The 15,579-nt window shown below is 44.9% G+C and overlaps 1 protein-coding gene across 5 annotated transcripts in view; it reads left to right on the plus strand.

The window, feature by feature from the left end:
• tenm2b (teneurin transmembrane protein 2b) overlaps positions 1-15,579 on the plus strand; it is a 153,215-nt gene that overhangs the window by 50,244 nt on the left and 87,392 nt on the right. The window contains exon 7 of one of the 5 annotated variants that reach the window (XM_076275114.1): positions 4,868-4,932. The exons of the other annotated variants lie outside the window; for them this stretch is intronic. Within the exon in view, the coding sequence (XP_076131229.1) occupies positions 4,868-4,932 (65 nt within the window). The remainder of the gene's footprint in view (positions 1-4,867; positions 4,933-15,579) is intronic. 5 annotated transcript variants of the gene reach the window in all.

Here is a 15,579-nt window from a genome sequence, read left to right on the forward strand (position 1 = left end):
GTCCGTCTTCCTCTCTCTACAGCAGATTCATTTTTCCAGAAACTTTCGTGCTTCTCTTTAGTTTATCTATTACAGCCCTGAGGAGAGTTTTGGCTCCTGGAAATGACAGCAGTCATCCGTGTCATCATGCAAATGTTTTGCTTCCCTCTATTGTACATCAGATGCTAATTAGCAAGTAGCTAATTAGTGCTAGAGGATTAGCCACTCCTGGGAGAGTGAGGTGGGCTTTGCGGTGACAATGTGGGGGTCTGACTCGAAGATGCTGCGATGTGACAAAGGTAGAGGGAGCTGTGCTGTCGCTTCTGAGTGTGGGATGAGTTTCCTGCCTCTGACACAAGAGCACAGTGAGAGACTTTGGAGAAACTTGTCAGGATTACTGGCTTTGTGTCTCCCCCGGTTCTTGTAACCTGGCTGTGTTTTGTTGTAGGTCATCATATGATTCAAAAACTAATAGTTAACGAGTAACTAAAAGGTGGTGATGGTGATGAGGCTGTTTGAATGTTTTGTTTCCTTGTTTTGTTTGTTGTTTTTTGTTTGTCACTGTTTTGCATTCTTATCTTATATATCTTACTACATGCACATATTTGTAAAGTGCAAGGTACATATACATTTTACAAATGTAATTTGTCTCAGTTGTAAACACCCGTGAATGGTGTGCTAACATGTTTGTCATAAATGTTAATGTTCCCACAAGAATACACTGGCACATTTGGTGCATGTTTCCTTAAACTCTGAACAATCTTGCAGCTTATTTGTAGGCCTACTAAACTGTTGGACGTAGACTGTGAATACAAATAAGTTTCAGCCACATTTCTCTAGATGCTAGGTAGTTATCTTTGCGTTGTGCAGTGCAGTGAAGTGCCTGGCCAGTTAGTAAACACACTGGAGCCGATGTGCTACCACCTGTTTCATGCTTTATTTGCACCTTAAAACATGGCATCCTTATGTATTACAGAACGCACATGAATGAAGGTGCATTTTGCTAGGCACAGGAGATGTGTCAGGCAAGCTCTTACTCATGCGTATGCATTTAATATTGGGAAGGTCGATGAAAAGGTGTATCGTGCGAAGAGCAATTGATTGGGTATTCCAGAATATGTACGAAAACAGCACATGTCTGCATGTTCTGCCTTATAAAAGCAGGTTTAATCCAGATTGCAGTTAAATGCATCGACAGAAGAAACTTTTAGAAACAACAGAACCAGTATTCAGATACAAAGGTGCTAATTTTTCTTCCTTTGTATGTCTGCCCCAGTTTGTCTTACTCATATGTGGTATGACATGATTTGGCATGATGTGTGCTTGGCACATGCTGGAGCAGTGAAGTATGGTAAAGCTTCAATGTCCCTGAGGGGCAAGTTGGACTTCAACCAGTAGTCAATAAGAATGGAATCCATAATATGTATACAATACAGTCAGTCATACAAACATAAACACAAGTACATAGTTAGTATCAGTGTCACAGTTGTCATGAGTAAATGTATACAGTATCAGTGTTTGAATGCATAAGGCATGAGTGAATGCATGTCAATGGGTGAATGTGTGATGGGGTATGGGCAGGAATGAGATGATGCTGAGTGCATGTGGATGCAGGTAGGATCAGTAGTGCAGAGGGGAGAAGATGGAAGAGTAAGAGTCCACGAGCTATGGTCGTCACCGACAGTGCTGGCATGGATGGACTCGCCCAGCTGTCCTGATTGGCTGACTGCATAGCGGTGGTGTCGCTCACCCGGAGGCACAGTGCCATTTATCACGCCAGCTTTTGATTGGCTGAGGGAGATGGCAGCCATGAGCATACACCTGCGCAGAGCTTTGGCAATCACTGTGCCAGGCTGTTGCACGATAAGGAGAGAGGGGGACAGTGTGTGTGTGTGTGTGTGTGTGTGTGTGTGTGTGTGTGTGAATGCATAAAGAGAGAGAGATACAGGTTTGGTGATTCACTGGACCATTAAGGTGAATTGTGTATACATGTGAACGCTGACAGAAACTTCAGAAAAAAAAGGTTAAAAAAGAATCATACAATTGATGTGCTGCAATTCAAAGGCCGCCTTCAGAAACACCCATTGCAGCATTTTTTGCCATTGTTTGCCTAATGGTCGGCCGTGCGCAGCTGAACAAAGCCAGGCCCAGCAGGCTCTCAGCAGGAGCGTTGGGGTTTGCCCATGACCATGAGACACCTCTGATCAGCCTGCACATGCCTCACATCACCGCACCGACCGAGGTGACAGCGTCGGAGGAAAATGCAGCCATGAGCACCACGCAGTATAATTCCAAGGTTTGTTAAGTTGTGGCTTTTCAAAGCAGTGAGCGGCGGCGGAAGTATTGATGGCCATGTGCACAATTCTTGTGAAAGTGTGTGCCTTCGACTTTCCGTTCTCAGCTACGGCACCGAACCAATTTCTGTGCAAAGTCTGTCGGGGACAAATTGTGTTCCGCCTTTCATCTTTCAATCCATCTCTTCTCTGCTGACATTGCCCTGGAAGAAAAAGAAAAAAAACTCTCTGCACTGTTATGCATCAGTATCAGCCCAGGAATTTACATTTCTTTGCAGGATTGTGTGCAGCTGACCAGGATTGTATGTGGTTGACCAGGATTGTGTGTGGCTGATACTTAACATCATTGTTGCTGTAGGGGGAAAAGACTGTATCAGATTGGTATTGTCATCAGCAGATACTCATGGTTGTCATATTGGTATCAGCATGGGGCATGAAGTGCTATCATTTCATCTCTTCTCCGTAGTGTATCATTTGTGTGGAACAGAAATAGCCTATTCCTGTTGTCCAGGCTGTTTTTAAATGGGTTTCACATTCTACCTGGCCTTAACCGTGACTTAATCTTCATTCTTTTATATATTTTCCACTAATGTGAATTATTTAAAAAAAACTGTCCTTATTATGTCCCCTTGATGAAGGTTCTGTACACTGCTGTAAATTTATTTTATTAGCAGCTCAGTGTAAGAACATGAATATGAAAATGTCATTGATATGCATACCAGATGAAATCTTGTTAGGCAGGATTAAAGAAAAAATGGACTAGGGGAGTAGTAATGAATTCAATTAAGTCCTCCTTTCAATTCAAAATATTATGAATTGCGTTCTAATCTGACATGTATGCCACATGGTATAGATGCATGCATGTGTGCCACATGGTATAGATGCATGCATGTGTTTTCCTTGGTGCATATATCGGCGCCAAATCCAGTCCAGTGAGACTGGTGTGAGGGAATAGCAGTTCAGTATTAATAGTGTTTGCATATGCACTGTGTTCAAAGTGAACGTGCATAATTAGACAGGTTCAAGCTGCAGTGTCTGATGTCTCTGCATTCTAATCCTAATGCCCAAGCACAATGTACAGGGATTGGTTTGTATTTCATTGTACGGTGCTACATCCTACAAAAAGAACCTGCCCTCCAAACACACTTCAAAATGAGCTCTCCATGGTGCTGAATTCCTCCTCCCTGCTTTTCAGTCTAAATTTGGTAAATGGCTTATGCATCAACGCCACCACACTCTCTCCTAGTCTTAAACTACTCATGGGAGGTCATTGCAGAGAATGCAAGTCAGCTTTACAAAAATATACAAATATCTAAATATACATAATAGACACAGATCACATATATATATATATATATATATATATATATATATATGTGTGTGATCTGTGTATATATATATATATATATATATATATATATATATATATATCTGTGTCTGCACCACGCAGTGTGTTATCCTCCGTTGCAGACAGAAGCCTGGGCTGATATGGCCCAGGTTAGCACACTCGAGCCCTGCTGGACCAGGAAGTGCCCCACGTGGGAGGAAATGGCGAGCAGCAGGTCAGGCCTGTTCACTTGGATCGCGGCGAGCAGGGAGCTCGAGAGTGGCAGATTGGAGCAACCGTAGGGGACAGCACTGGCCCGGCGACGGGCCCCTGAAGTAGCCTACCTGTCGTCTCCCCCAGCTAATGACAAGACTGGCCCCTGAAGTAGCCTACCTGTCGTCTCCCCCCGCTAATGACAAGACTGCGTACAGGACCTCACTCAGTGAGGGGGGTCTAAATCGCCACGGAGAAAACATTGCATCAAAGTGTTTGGGTCTCTGAGTGAGCTTGGTTGTTTGTGGTGTTGTTGACCTTGCTGGTTGTTGCTATGCACTATACCTCCTATAGGGAAGTACTCCACCACCCTTTGCACTTTGAAGTTTAATTGCCTGCCATGATGTTTTGAACTTGTATTATGTTGTAAATTATTTCATGTGAAAAAATGCGTTGCTAGCTACTTGAGCAAGCATGTGACTATCTTGGATCCTAAACAGATAGATAGCTAGGATGACTAACATTATCTAAGATAGCTCGTTTAGGTATAAGGTAGCTCAGTTGTTATATTTAAAGCCCTCCTTTTATTTTCTTTCTGTTTGTTTTTCTTTTCTTCTGCTCCTGTCTCTTTTCCTCATGAACATTCCCGACCACATTCCACCCCACCCTTCCAATCTGCGCGCCATGCGTCTGTGAGAAGAGTAAGGATGAGGCAGTCAGTGCACCGCTCAGTCCCTACTCTTGTCTCGCTCTCTCCCTCTCCCTTTCTTATCCGCTCTACTCTAGTATCTGAGATCTTCGTTGTCTTTGTTCGGCGATCAGAGACGTCTCGACGTGTTGTGTAGCAATATTGAACTTGACTCTCTACATTTCTGTCCAGCCCAGCCTCGTCTCCTTTCATTTCTCGTGTCCGCGTGTTGTTGAAACATCGAAAAGCAAGTGGTGCATTTCCCTCAACCAGGAACAAACATTTTGTCAGTATTTAATTAATTCAGTCATTCCTGCTGTGGTTTGAAGTTGTGAAGGATTGTCTACAAATTGCGGATAACGCCAGACGCTCGCGGAGAGCGATGCACCATTCTGGGATGCATAGAGCTAAAGTACTCGGCCACGACCCAGGTAGGCTTTTTGGGTTGTACTTTATGATTGTACTTGTGATGACAGATAGTTGTTCAGACACTAGCAGATGGCCTATGTCAGTTCCACCAAGGACAGGGAGGACACAGGTGGTACAGGCGGAACTGAAAAAAACGACCAAATATTGTTTTGATTTCTATAACAACTGGTTCTCAGAATTGAAAGCATGTTTTGTACTTCTCTATTCACCATTTTCTGAGCCAGCGGGAGTGATGTCACAATACTGGGGAGAAATAAATCAAATTGATTGATTTTACCAAAACTCGTTTTACAGTATTGTCATTAAAAAAAACACTATATTTATTTATTTATGTATTCATCGCTTATTTGTGGACGAATTTGTGGCAACGTGAAATTGGATGAGAGAAGTGAATAGTTTCAGTTTAGATGTAAAAATTTGACATCACATTTGTTGTAGAGAAAGATAGTGTAGTCACTGATTTATTATTTGATACACTGATATATTATAGGTGCATTAACATATATCTGTGTCTATTACATTGTACCTGTTAAATTATTAGCATTTTAAAAAACAGGGTTATGTTGTATTATGCATGTATTAATGTTTTTTTTTCTAAAATATTTATATATCCATAAGAAAGTGTACTGTGTACTATTTATTTTCTTGTCATACACTCAGCCCAGTCTCCTTTTGAGCATGAAAAATATCAACATTGAGAGAGGGAGAGAAAGAGAGAGGGGGGGTGCTCAGGCATACCACTATCTGTCATGTTGGCAAAAACACCATCTGAGGCACCCACAGATGACAAGTAGAAATCCTAGTAAACTCCTAATGTCACTAAAGTCAATTATCATACGATGCTCATTTGAATTCTGCTGGAGCATAAATTCCTCTTGAGTTCAAAGTAGGAAAGCGTGTCCCAAATCTCAGCTCCGCTACCCCTAACTCTGTGTGTCGGCGGTGAGCCTCTTGCTCTCAATTAAAGTCCTGAAGTCAGACTTTATGGAAATGCGGCCACCGAGACCGGGGTGAGGAAAAGCAGGGCAGTCTCCCGCAGGAGCAAACTGCTCATGCTGCCCGCCACACGCCAGATAAGGGATATTAATGCCAGGCCAGCCAATAGCCCTTGTCTGCAAGGGCTGAGAATCCCGCCGTGTGACTCATTTTCATTCAAAGGCTTTTTCGTGTGGGGGAAAAAAATAGCTTCCACCATGTGCAATTAGGTGCAGATGCTCGCATCGCACGGGTGTGTTTTTTCAGCAGTAGTGCACATTGTCAGGTAGATGGCTGAGCAGCCAATGCTGAACACGGCTTAAAATACCATCACAGGAGAGAGCAGTGGAGCAGGTGGAGGAAGATAGGGGAGAATACATGGCCCCGGGCTCTATGCTGAAATGAAATGCTCTCTGCCAAGACTTAGTCTAGCAGGTGTTGTGGTCAGGTGTGAGTGGTATATGTGTGTGTGTGTCAGTGTTAGTGTGTGTGTGTGTGTGTGTGTGTGTGTGTGTGTGTCACAGAGAGAGAGAGAGAGTGTGTGTGTGTGTTTGTGAGTGAGAGTGAGCCAGTAAGAGAGAATGAGTAAGCGAGTAACTGATTGGGCATGTTTGTGTGTGTGTGTGTGTGTGAATCAGGTATGTGTGTGACCATGTATGTCCATGTTTCCTTCCATACCTATCTACCTCCAGGGACTGTGTCTCTGCCAAGAACAGAGAACGAGGAATGTCAGTGTTCCATGTTCCGCTGTGGAGGAGAGCCAGAGCAGTGGATCCGCGTTTCTTTTTCCCTCCCCACCAGCCACTAAAAAATTAGACTGCCACCGGGCAATTTAACTGAGCCCGGGACCCCCTAAACCCCCCTGACACATTCGCGGTGAGGCTGCGTGATTGAAAAGCAGCCCTGGTCCCCCTGGTCCCTCATCCAGCATGCGGTATTAGCAGCAGCGGGGACACCTCTGCGGCCTGTCGCTATCAATTCAGCCTGCTGGCGATGGGCTGGCCAGCTTAAGCATTTCATCACTCTCCTCTGTCTGCTGTGCCACTCTAAATGTGAGTAAGACAAGTTGTTGTTTTAAAAGATGGGATCTTTTTAGGAACCACCATACATACACACACACACACACACACACACACACACACACACACACACACACACACACACAGCCCCTTGACACACGCACACACACACAAACACACACACAGCCCCTTGACACACACACACACACTCACACACACACACGCACACAAACACACACACACACACACAAACACACACAAACACACACACAGCCCCTTGACACACACAAACACACACACAGAGCCCCTTGACACACATACACACACACACACACACACACACACACACAGCCCCTTGACACACACACTCACACACACACTCACAGTTACAAAGAGAACTTGTGTTATTCTTGAATATGGAGAGCCCCGGGGCGAATAGGTATTGTTTGCCAGGATTCTATCCACGAAGCCCCTTTCAGCTATTCAAGTCTAATTATCCCACCACTTGTGCTTCTTTCCCAGAACTACAAAAAAGAGACCAGTTTAAATGGGAAATATGGAATCCATTAACCTTGCAGACAAGGGCTACTCTCTTGCATCTCATTAGGGGCACTGGGAATTGTGGAACAGAGGAAAATCTATTATTGTTTTAATAAGCTAACAATTTGTTAATTTGCCAGGTCTTGAGAGCCAGTGTAATTTTTCATCAGTATCATCTTAATGGGCTGTACACAGCGGGAGCAACTTAAAGGTGTAGAGGGCCTTGATAAACAAGGAACTGTAAAGTAGCTTGCTCAAGCTGTGAAATTACATTTTGATTTTCACATTTTGATCATTGATGATTTTATGTCTGTAATGGGCATATGACAAAACTAAACTAATAGCTTTTTTATTAATCCTGTATGATGTGAGAATACTGTCTGCTTCAAGATGCTGTGAATTCTCTGGAAAGTATGAGTATAAGTTGATTGCAAGTGGTTGCCCAATTCAGGCTGCCACGTACAGGGCTAGATGCCCTTTTTGCCACTGGAATAAAACACTGGTTTGGATATGGGTGATAGATATTGTCCTGAGTTGTGCTTGCGTGGCTCAAGATGGAAGATTCTTAGAGGATGATGTTTAGAAGGGTGGTATGAGAGAGGGTGGAATCTCTTTGTCAAGAGGGTGTGACCTTTTGATGATCTCCGATACCGTACTAAGGTATATGTACTATCCAGTACTCCCAAACAACTGTGCCTGTTTGATTTATTGTTTATTTATTGTGTTGGACAAAAATGTAAGCGACACATACACTCATGCACACACACACACAAACACACACACACACACACACACACACACACACACACACACACACACACACACACACACACACACACACAACCACGGACACACACATACACTCACACTCATTTATAGTCAAACACATGCACAGTAATATCACATGTCTGTGACTGTGGTCTATGCTGAGCTTGATGTGTTGTGCACAAATGAACATGATATTAGGTTGATATAATATATGTCATGGATGGCCCATGCAGATGATCATAGAACCATGCTACCTTAATGAGCAACCACATGATAATTGGACAATAAGCTTGAATCAGACAACTTATAGGCTTAACCTGCTAATATATCTTCAATGTGCATACTTGTACAACTTAAGACATGTTTATTATGTGATCCATCGAAGAGTGACCGCCAATGACTATGAATCTTCAGTAGTCTTCATTGCAGTAGTTCACATACATGTAGCACTAATGTATTATTAGCATGTAAATGCCACGTATTGCAGGATCTGAAGTAGAGGGAAAAAATGAACTTCTCGTGTTTATGTACAATATGATCATGGCAGACAGCCGCAAATGCAATAGAATGAAAAGAAAGAGGAGAAATTGGTGAGTTTTTATGTGTACAGAAAAGGTAGCAGGATAAAAAAAAAAACATTCAACTATGTGAGAGAGCTTTAATGAACTAACTCTTATTAAAGAAGATGCTGGAAAAAGTCTGAGGCAGTCTATTCAGAGGAACCCCATAAAGTATCATGTCAAAATCATCACATCACGTTTTTATAGTAAAAACCCCTTTGGCTGTTACTTGTGGTGCACAGCACCTTTTACTCTTTCAGTTCGCTCTTTATTGTTTCTAAGTAAAGTTTTTAAGGGTTTGTCTCTGGCAGCAAGGAAAAACAATGGCCCCTTTGAGGTAAAAGCATCCCCGGGCTGTCAGTGGATCCAGGTGAAATGCCACCGAATCCAATTCTCTTCCTGTGCCTCGTTGCGTCCCGGTGAGGCCAGCGTGCCCGTGTCCATGAGGGAGGGGAGCGGCCTGCTGATGGGTCCCTCTGAGTGCTCCTAACTGCCGCTGCTGGGGGGATGAGGGGATGAGGGAAGGGATGAGGGGGGAGATACAGGGCTGCTGTTGTCCGCTGGGACCCCTTCGCTCTGGGGCACGGCTGCTCTGACACCAGAAATGTGCTTCAGGTTTCTGCCCTCCGTGGTCTCTTTATGCTCTCTCTCTCTCTCCCTTCCTTGCTGTCACTTTCACTCCCCCTCTCCCCTTCTTTCTCTCTCTCTCTCCTATGCTGTCTGTCATTTTCACTCTCTCTCTCTCTCTCTCTCTCACACTGTCCCTCTTTCACCCTAATTCTGTTGCCACTGTTCAGTCACATTCTCTTGTGGAGCTACTGTTGTGTAGCATGTCTTCTCCCTCTCTCTCTCTCTCTTTCTCTCTCTCTCTCTCTCCTGCCTGTGACATTGTCCCTTTCATGTTATTATCCTTTCTCCTCCGTCAGCCATTACGACTTACATTTCTCTGCCCCCATTTATATTAAAGGAAGTAATTGGGGGTTCTCTTCACCATCCGTCTCTCAGAGCTCACTTCATTCATTATTTCTCTCTATTCACGTCTGTCTCATGTCCTCACTCCTGCACGCCTGAGTGAAGCGATGGTGAAAATGACTTGTGGCACAGCGAGCCTCCTCCTCAGCTTCCCGCCATTATGGAGGATGATTCTACCTCTCTCTCTCTCTCTCTCTCTCTCTCTCTCTCTCTCTCTCTGTCTCCCTTTCTCTTGCTTGTTCACTCTTTTTGCAATTCCCATACCCTCTCTCAAGATGCGGTCAAGAGAGGAGAGGGGCCATGCGATGAGCAGACAGTCCTGCAGAGCTGCTGGACACTCTGGTCATGCGCAGTGAGACACCTGCTCCGGCCGGCTGACAGGTGACACGACTGAGCTCCTCAGCAAAGTCCCAGAGCGAGCGTGTGTGTGTGTGTGTGTGTGTGTGTGTGTGTGTGTGTGTATCTGTCGGTGTGGTGTTGGGCTTGGCCCCGCAGGTCTGAATGTTAATTAAATGTGTAAGTCAGTGTAATAGGTGTGTGTGTGCTCAGCGCAGCCGAACGAGACCCTGGTTGGGCTTTCACCCTGACCACTGGACAGTAAGCGCAGCCGGTTGCAGGCGTGGGGCTCTCTCCCGCCCCGGCGGGCGCTCAGAGCCGAGGACAGTGATGAAGTGGGGGGCTCTCTCCCTGTGAGAGGATCACGGCACTGACAGGCGTGACAAACAACCGGCGGTAGGCTGGGGCCGAGCCAGGGAGCCGCCGAGCAGCATCTCCATCCATCACACACTAGTGAGGGCTACGCCGCGCTGCAGCACACTGCTCCACACACACACCACACACACACCACCACACCACACACCCACCGTCTGGCTCCGGGGTCGCTTCTTAAGTGGCTCTGTCACACACACACACAGACACACACACACACACATACACACACACACACCCACACATACACACAGAGACACATCCACCTACACACACATACAGTACACACACCTACAGACACACACACGCACACACACACACACACACACAGGAAGATGGACAAGCAGGACAGAGAAAGAGAATGACAGTGGTCAAAGAGAAACCATCTAAAGAGCTGATTTAATTCCTTTTTCACCTATTGCTTTTAGCTTTTCCTTTTTTGAGGATCGAGAAGAGGATTTAAGATGACAGTTGTGTAATAACACCTCAGCCCTTGTTTACACACATGCCGTAAATGAATGTGCTTTTTGCCACCTGCCAAATGAGTTGTCACTGGGGAGGGCTCTATGTTCAGGCTGGGGGGTTGGAGTGGCCATACACAGCAGCCTGTTTGCCTCTGATCTGAACAGGTGGGCTCACAGATAGTAGCGGAGGCAGGATTTGGGCTCTTTAGATCTCAGGCACAGGCATGTTGTTTCACAGGGTCCTGGTCACCCTTTAGCTCCTCTATCGATGAGATGTGGACTGTACTGTATGCTTTAGAAAGCTGGTTGTTTTTAAAATAAAATGTGTAATTAATGCAATGTTTGGCAAATCACTTTTTTTTATTTGTTTCAGAGGGACATTTAATTAAATGTCTTGATATTGCAGCCAAAGAAATAACGTATGTGTTATTGTGTGTGTGTGTGTTTGTGTGTGCATGTGTTGTGCACATAAGTGAACAGGTTGTTGCCCATGGTGTTTGATTAATTTCCCCATTACACATAAATTATAATATTAGTCACTATTTGATTATGCACAAATGAGACACATCTAGTGATATGACCCAAAAAATATTTATTTATTTATTCGGTGCCCAGATGGTGATGATAGTGACATTCCACAATTTATGAGGTATGTTGCCATTGGCCCTCTCCATGCAGGCATGTTATGGTCACATCCTAAATGGGTTAGGTAGTCTTTAGAAGCAGCACTGTTTTGTACCAGTGGTTCTTACTCAGTATTCTCCTCATAGTCCACACCCACAGATACATCTATAAACACACACACACACACACACACACACACAGAGAGGCACAGGCATCGCATGCTGGGATCAAGCTGAATTTGTCTGTTCATGCGACTATCATTTTGTAATGTAAATGTCTCTTCCCTTCCTCCCCAATATCAATAAGAGGCGTTTGGAGTCATCAAGGGTAGTTGTGGGGTGGGGGACGGTGGTGGTTTTGATACATGCTGTCATGTTTCCATGCCAACCAGTCTCTAGTTCTCATTAGCTGAAATGTTCAGGGTTTTCTTTAATTATGATTCAACTCACCTCCCCTCTTGCTTAGTCTCTGCATCTGTTTGTCTGTCAGGAGTGAACCCCCTCTCCTCTCCCCAGCACAGGGTGGCATTTTTGTATTTTATTTTGGTAAACACTGAACACAGCGTTTGAGTCCACAGCGCGCAGCGGTTTACATGTTTGAAGTTATTTTGATGAATAAGCGGAGGGGGGCGTCATTGGCAAGGAAACAGCCCCCCCACCCCCCCGACACACACACACACACACACACACACACACCTACCCGCCCAACCTCCCCCGGCGTTGGCCTTTGAAGGGGCTTTTCTGAAGGCTCCCCACGGCTGCCAACACGTGCCCAATCCTGCCCCCTGCCCCGGCGCAGAGAGAAGCGCGCACAAGGGCACGCGGGGTGGCAAGGCTGTCCTCTCCTCTGCCTTTGTCTCCGAAGGGCAGAGAGGGGAGCTCTGCCAAACGAGGCGGCGACACTCAATCGCTGCAATCTGCATCCGACAGAGAGGCGCGGGCAGTTTTGATCCAGTACACACACAGGCTCACGCACACATACACACACACACACACACACACACACACACACACAATCATGCACACACACACATACACACACACACACACACACACACACACACACACACAATCATGCACATACACACAAACACTCACACTGTTTCACACAAATGTTCTTATATCTTTCAAGGTTTGACAGGGAGCGATGTAATGGGCATGTCAGACAAGTACACTGTAGATCTGCGCTAATACAAAGGCGCTCACATCCATGCGCACATGTGAGCCCAAAGCGAGGGGGAGAGATGCCTTCCTCTCTTAATGGCTGGTGTTTGTTAGCCTCCACAAGCCTGTGTGGGTGAAGGAGAAATGCTGCTATTGATCCTCGCTGGCAACATGAATAAGCTTAATTACCTGAGCCGCTCTGTCTGCCATGCTGCCTTAACTGCCCTCATGGGTCTCTCGTTCTTTCTCTTTCCCCCTCACTCTGTATCTTTTCCCTCCTCTCTCTCTCTCTCTATATATATATATCTTTACGTACTTATCCCTCCCTCCCTCTCTCTGTCTTGATCTCAATCTCTCTCTCACTCCCTTTTGTCTTTCTCGCCCCCTCTCACTTTCTCTTTCACTCTCACTCACTCCCTTTCTCTCTCTCTCTCCCTCCCTTTCTTTTTCTCTCCCACCCTCTGTCTTCTCTGTGTGTGACCGCATGTGTGGGTATGACATTGAAAGCCAAAGAAAATACCCAGCACTGCTGCACAATGTCTTACAGTAATGTCAGGTAGTCTTGGTGCGAGTACTTCAGTCATACTATTAGCTTTCAGATAGTGAGCAATGAATATTGTTAGAGTATTGTATATTATGTGGTATGTTAAAAATTAAGAAGAAAATAAATGGGGGGAAATTCATCTTTTTGTCGTTCTCAGTATCAACCATGTGGTATTGATTCTGCTATTAAAGTAGATACTTGGAGACGGTCTTTTCTCCAACAGCAAATCTCTCTAAAATTATTGAGAAACGAGTGTGTTGCTCTGACTGATAACTAAATTTTTATGAATATCATTATCAATCTCAAGGAAAGGAACAGGTGCATACTTTGCTTCAGTGAGAGAGTGAATTGATGATTGTGTGGGTGGGATGACCCAAGGCCTCGCAGTTCAGGACTTGAAGTCGTACATCGAGTATCCAAGCCTTGTCTGTTCTGTGTTCTATATTCTATGCAATATGGAATCATCGGATGAAAAATGCTATTTATTTTTGCCCCTCATAATTTTTCTTGGTCCCCCTGAGAATGCAGGGATGATTCATTCCCTCTGTCGTCCTAGCTATTTTCTGTATACAAATCATGTCAGTCTCTCCCAGACAATAAGGAGGAGATTTGATAGATGGCCAAGGCTTTTTTTCTCCAACATTAAGTTCTTTGGGCTGTCTGCTCATCGATCCCCGTGATATGACACTCTCTTTCAGCCGACTCTTTTTCACGCGGGCGTTTTCTGTCTGCCTAGTGCTGTCTGCCCGTGCACATGTGTCACTTTTTGCCCGTCTATAATCAGTTAAAGAAGTGGCCGTCCTTCACCCTGACAAACATAGAAATTAAAAAGTTTTCCGGCAGTCCACAACATTGACTGGGTTAATGGCACCCTTTTAGAAAGGTAATATTTCACACGGCTCAAAGTGACAATGTTACGTGACTGTTTTACATGTATTTCAGGAGTTGTCAATGTATGTCTATGTAACAGCACTTTGATACTTACAGAGATTTAAATTAGCCCAACTCCCAACCCAAGGTTTATTTAAGTACAAAGTATCAGTGTACTGTTGCTAGAACATTCTTACGTAACAACATAATTGTAGACAGTAATGGATTTATGACAGCCAGAAGCAATGGCTCTCACAGTGTTCTTCTGGCAGCTGCTGTTACTCATACCTAGTTATGCCTATGGTGGCAATATTTCTTATTGTTGTCTTTAGAGGCAATTATATTTTGGTTTCAGAAAAAAAAATGAAATGATACCTGATGGCATGTGTGTAAATTTGAGATAATTGGATTTGTTACAAAGCTATAGCAAGTCAATTTATTTGCCCCCAGACATCTAAAACAGGTTCTAAAACTGACAATGAAGTGTTTACACTGGGTGGTAAAACAATTAAAAGCATCAAGACAAGATATTGATAAGTCTATTAATCTGTGTGAACATGAACAAATTGTAATCACTATAATTCGTTGCACAGACATATACTGTGAGTATTGCTTTTAGCCAGGGCTGTGGCATATAACCTGGGAGAAAATCAGTTAACAACCCAGAACTTGTAAATGTTCCACAAAGGAGCCTCCATAAAGTCTTCTGAAGACCAGCTGAAAGACTTCCTGTTCTCCGAGTGTGAGGGAAGTAGACGTTCTCATCTAGGTCCATTTATTTCCCCTGCTGGCTCTGATGAAGCTGGTGGTGGACGAGAAGGCCACATTGTCTCAGCCACACCCAATTAGCTTCCCAGCGTGAGCAGCATACGGGTCTGTTTCACACGGCCTCCCCAGCCCAGCCCTGTCCAGCTCGGACCAGCCCAGACCAGCCCACTCAGGCTGAACCACCAGACACGGAGGTGGAGACCATCCTCATGTGCCAACGCCGCCAAGCCCACAGATCAACAGTGACAGGCAGCTCCTGCCACACACGCACACAGACACACACACACACACACACACACACAGACCCGATAAGTGAGGGTCAGTGAGAGGGGTCTTGAGTGTGGTGGCATTAAGGCCAGTGAGTTGTAAAACAATGGCTAATTGAGAATACCAAAGTGACAGATTTAATTGCCCCTGGCAGCGAGAGGACTGTTTTTGAGATCTATTACAGATTGGCACGTATTCAATAGCAGTCCGTTTTACAAATGCAATTTGTCTCGGAGAAGAGGTTGTCCTCGAGGCTGGAGGAGAAGGTCTTCGAGGCGAGGGCTGCACTGTGCGGCATGCTAGGCACACTTACACGAGTGTTACCCAATAGCGCGCGTGCGGATCTCCCTAGAGGGCCGTGGCGCTGAAGGCAGCGTTCGTCATCTCCACTTCATACATCCTCAAGT

The sequence above is a fragment of the Alosa pseudoharengus genome, unplaced genomic scaffold, assembly GCF_046254945.1.
Source record: "Alosa pseudoharengus isolate Yale_2024_CS ecotype anadromous, Long Island Sound unplaced genomic scaffold, YU_APseudo_1.1 YU_APseudo_1.1_scf_8, whole genome shotgun sequence".
NCBI lineage: Eukaryota > Metazoa > Chordata > Actinopteri > Clupeiformes > Clupeidae > Alosa > Alosa pseudoharengus.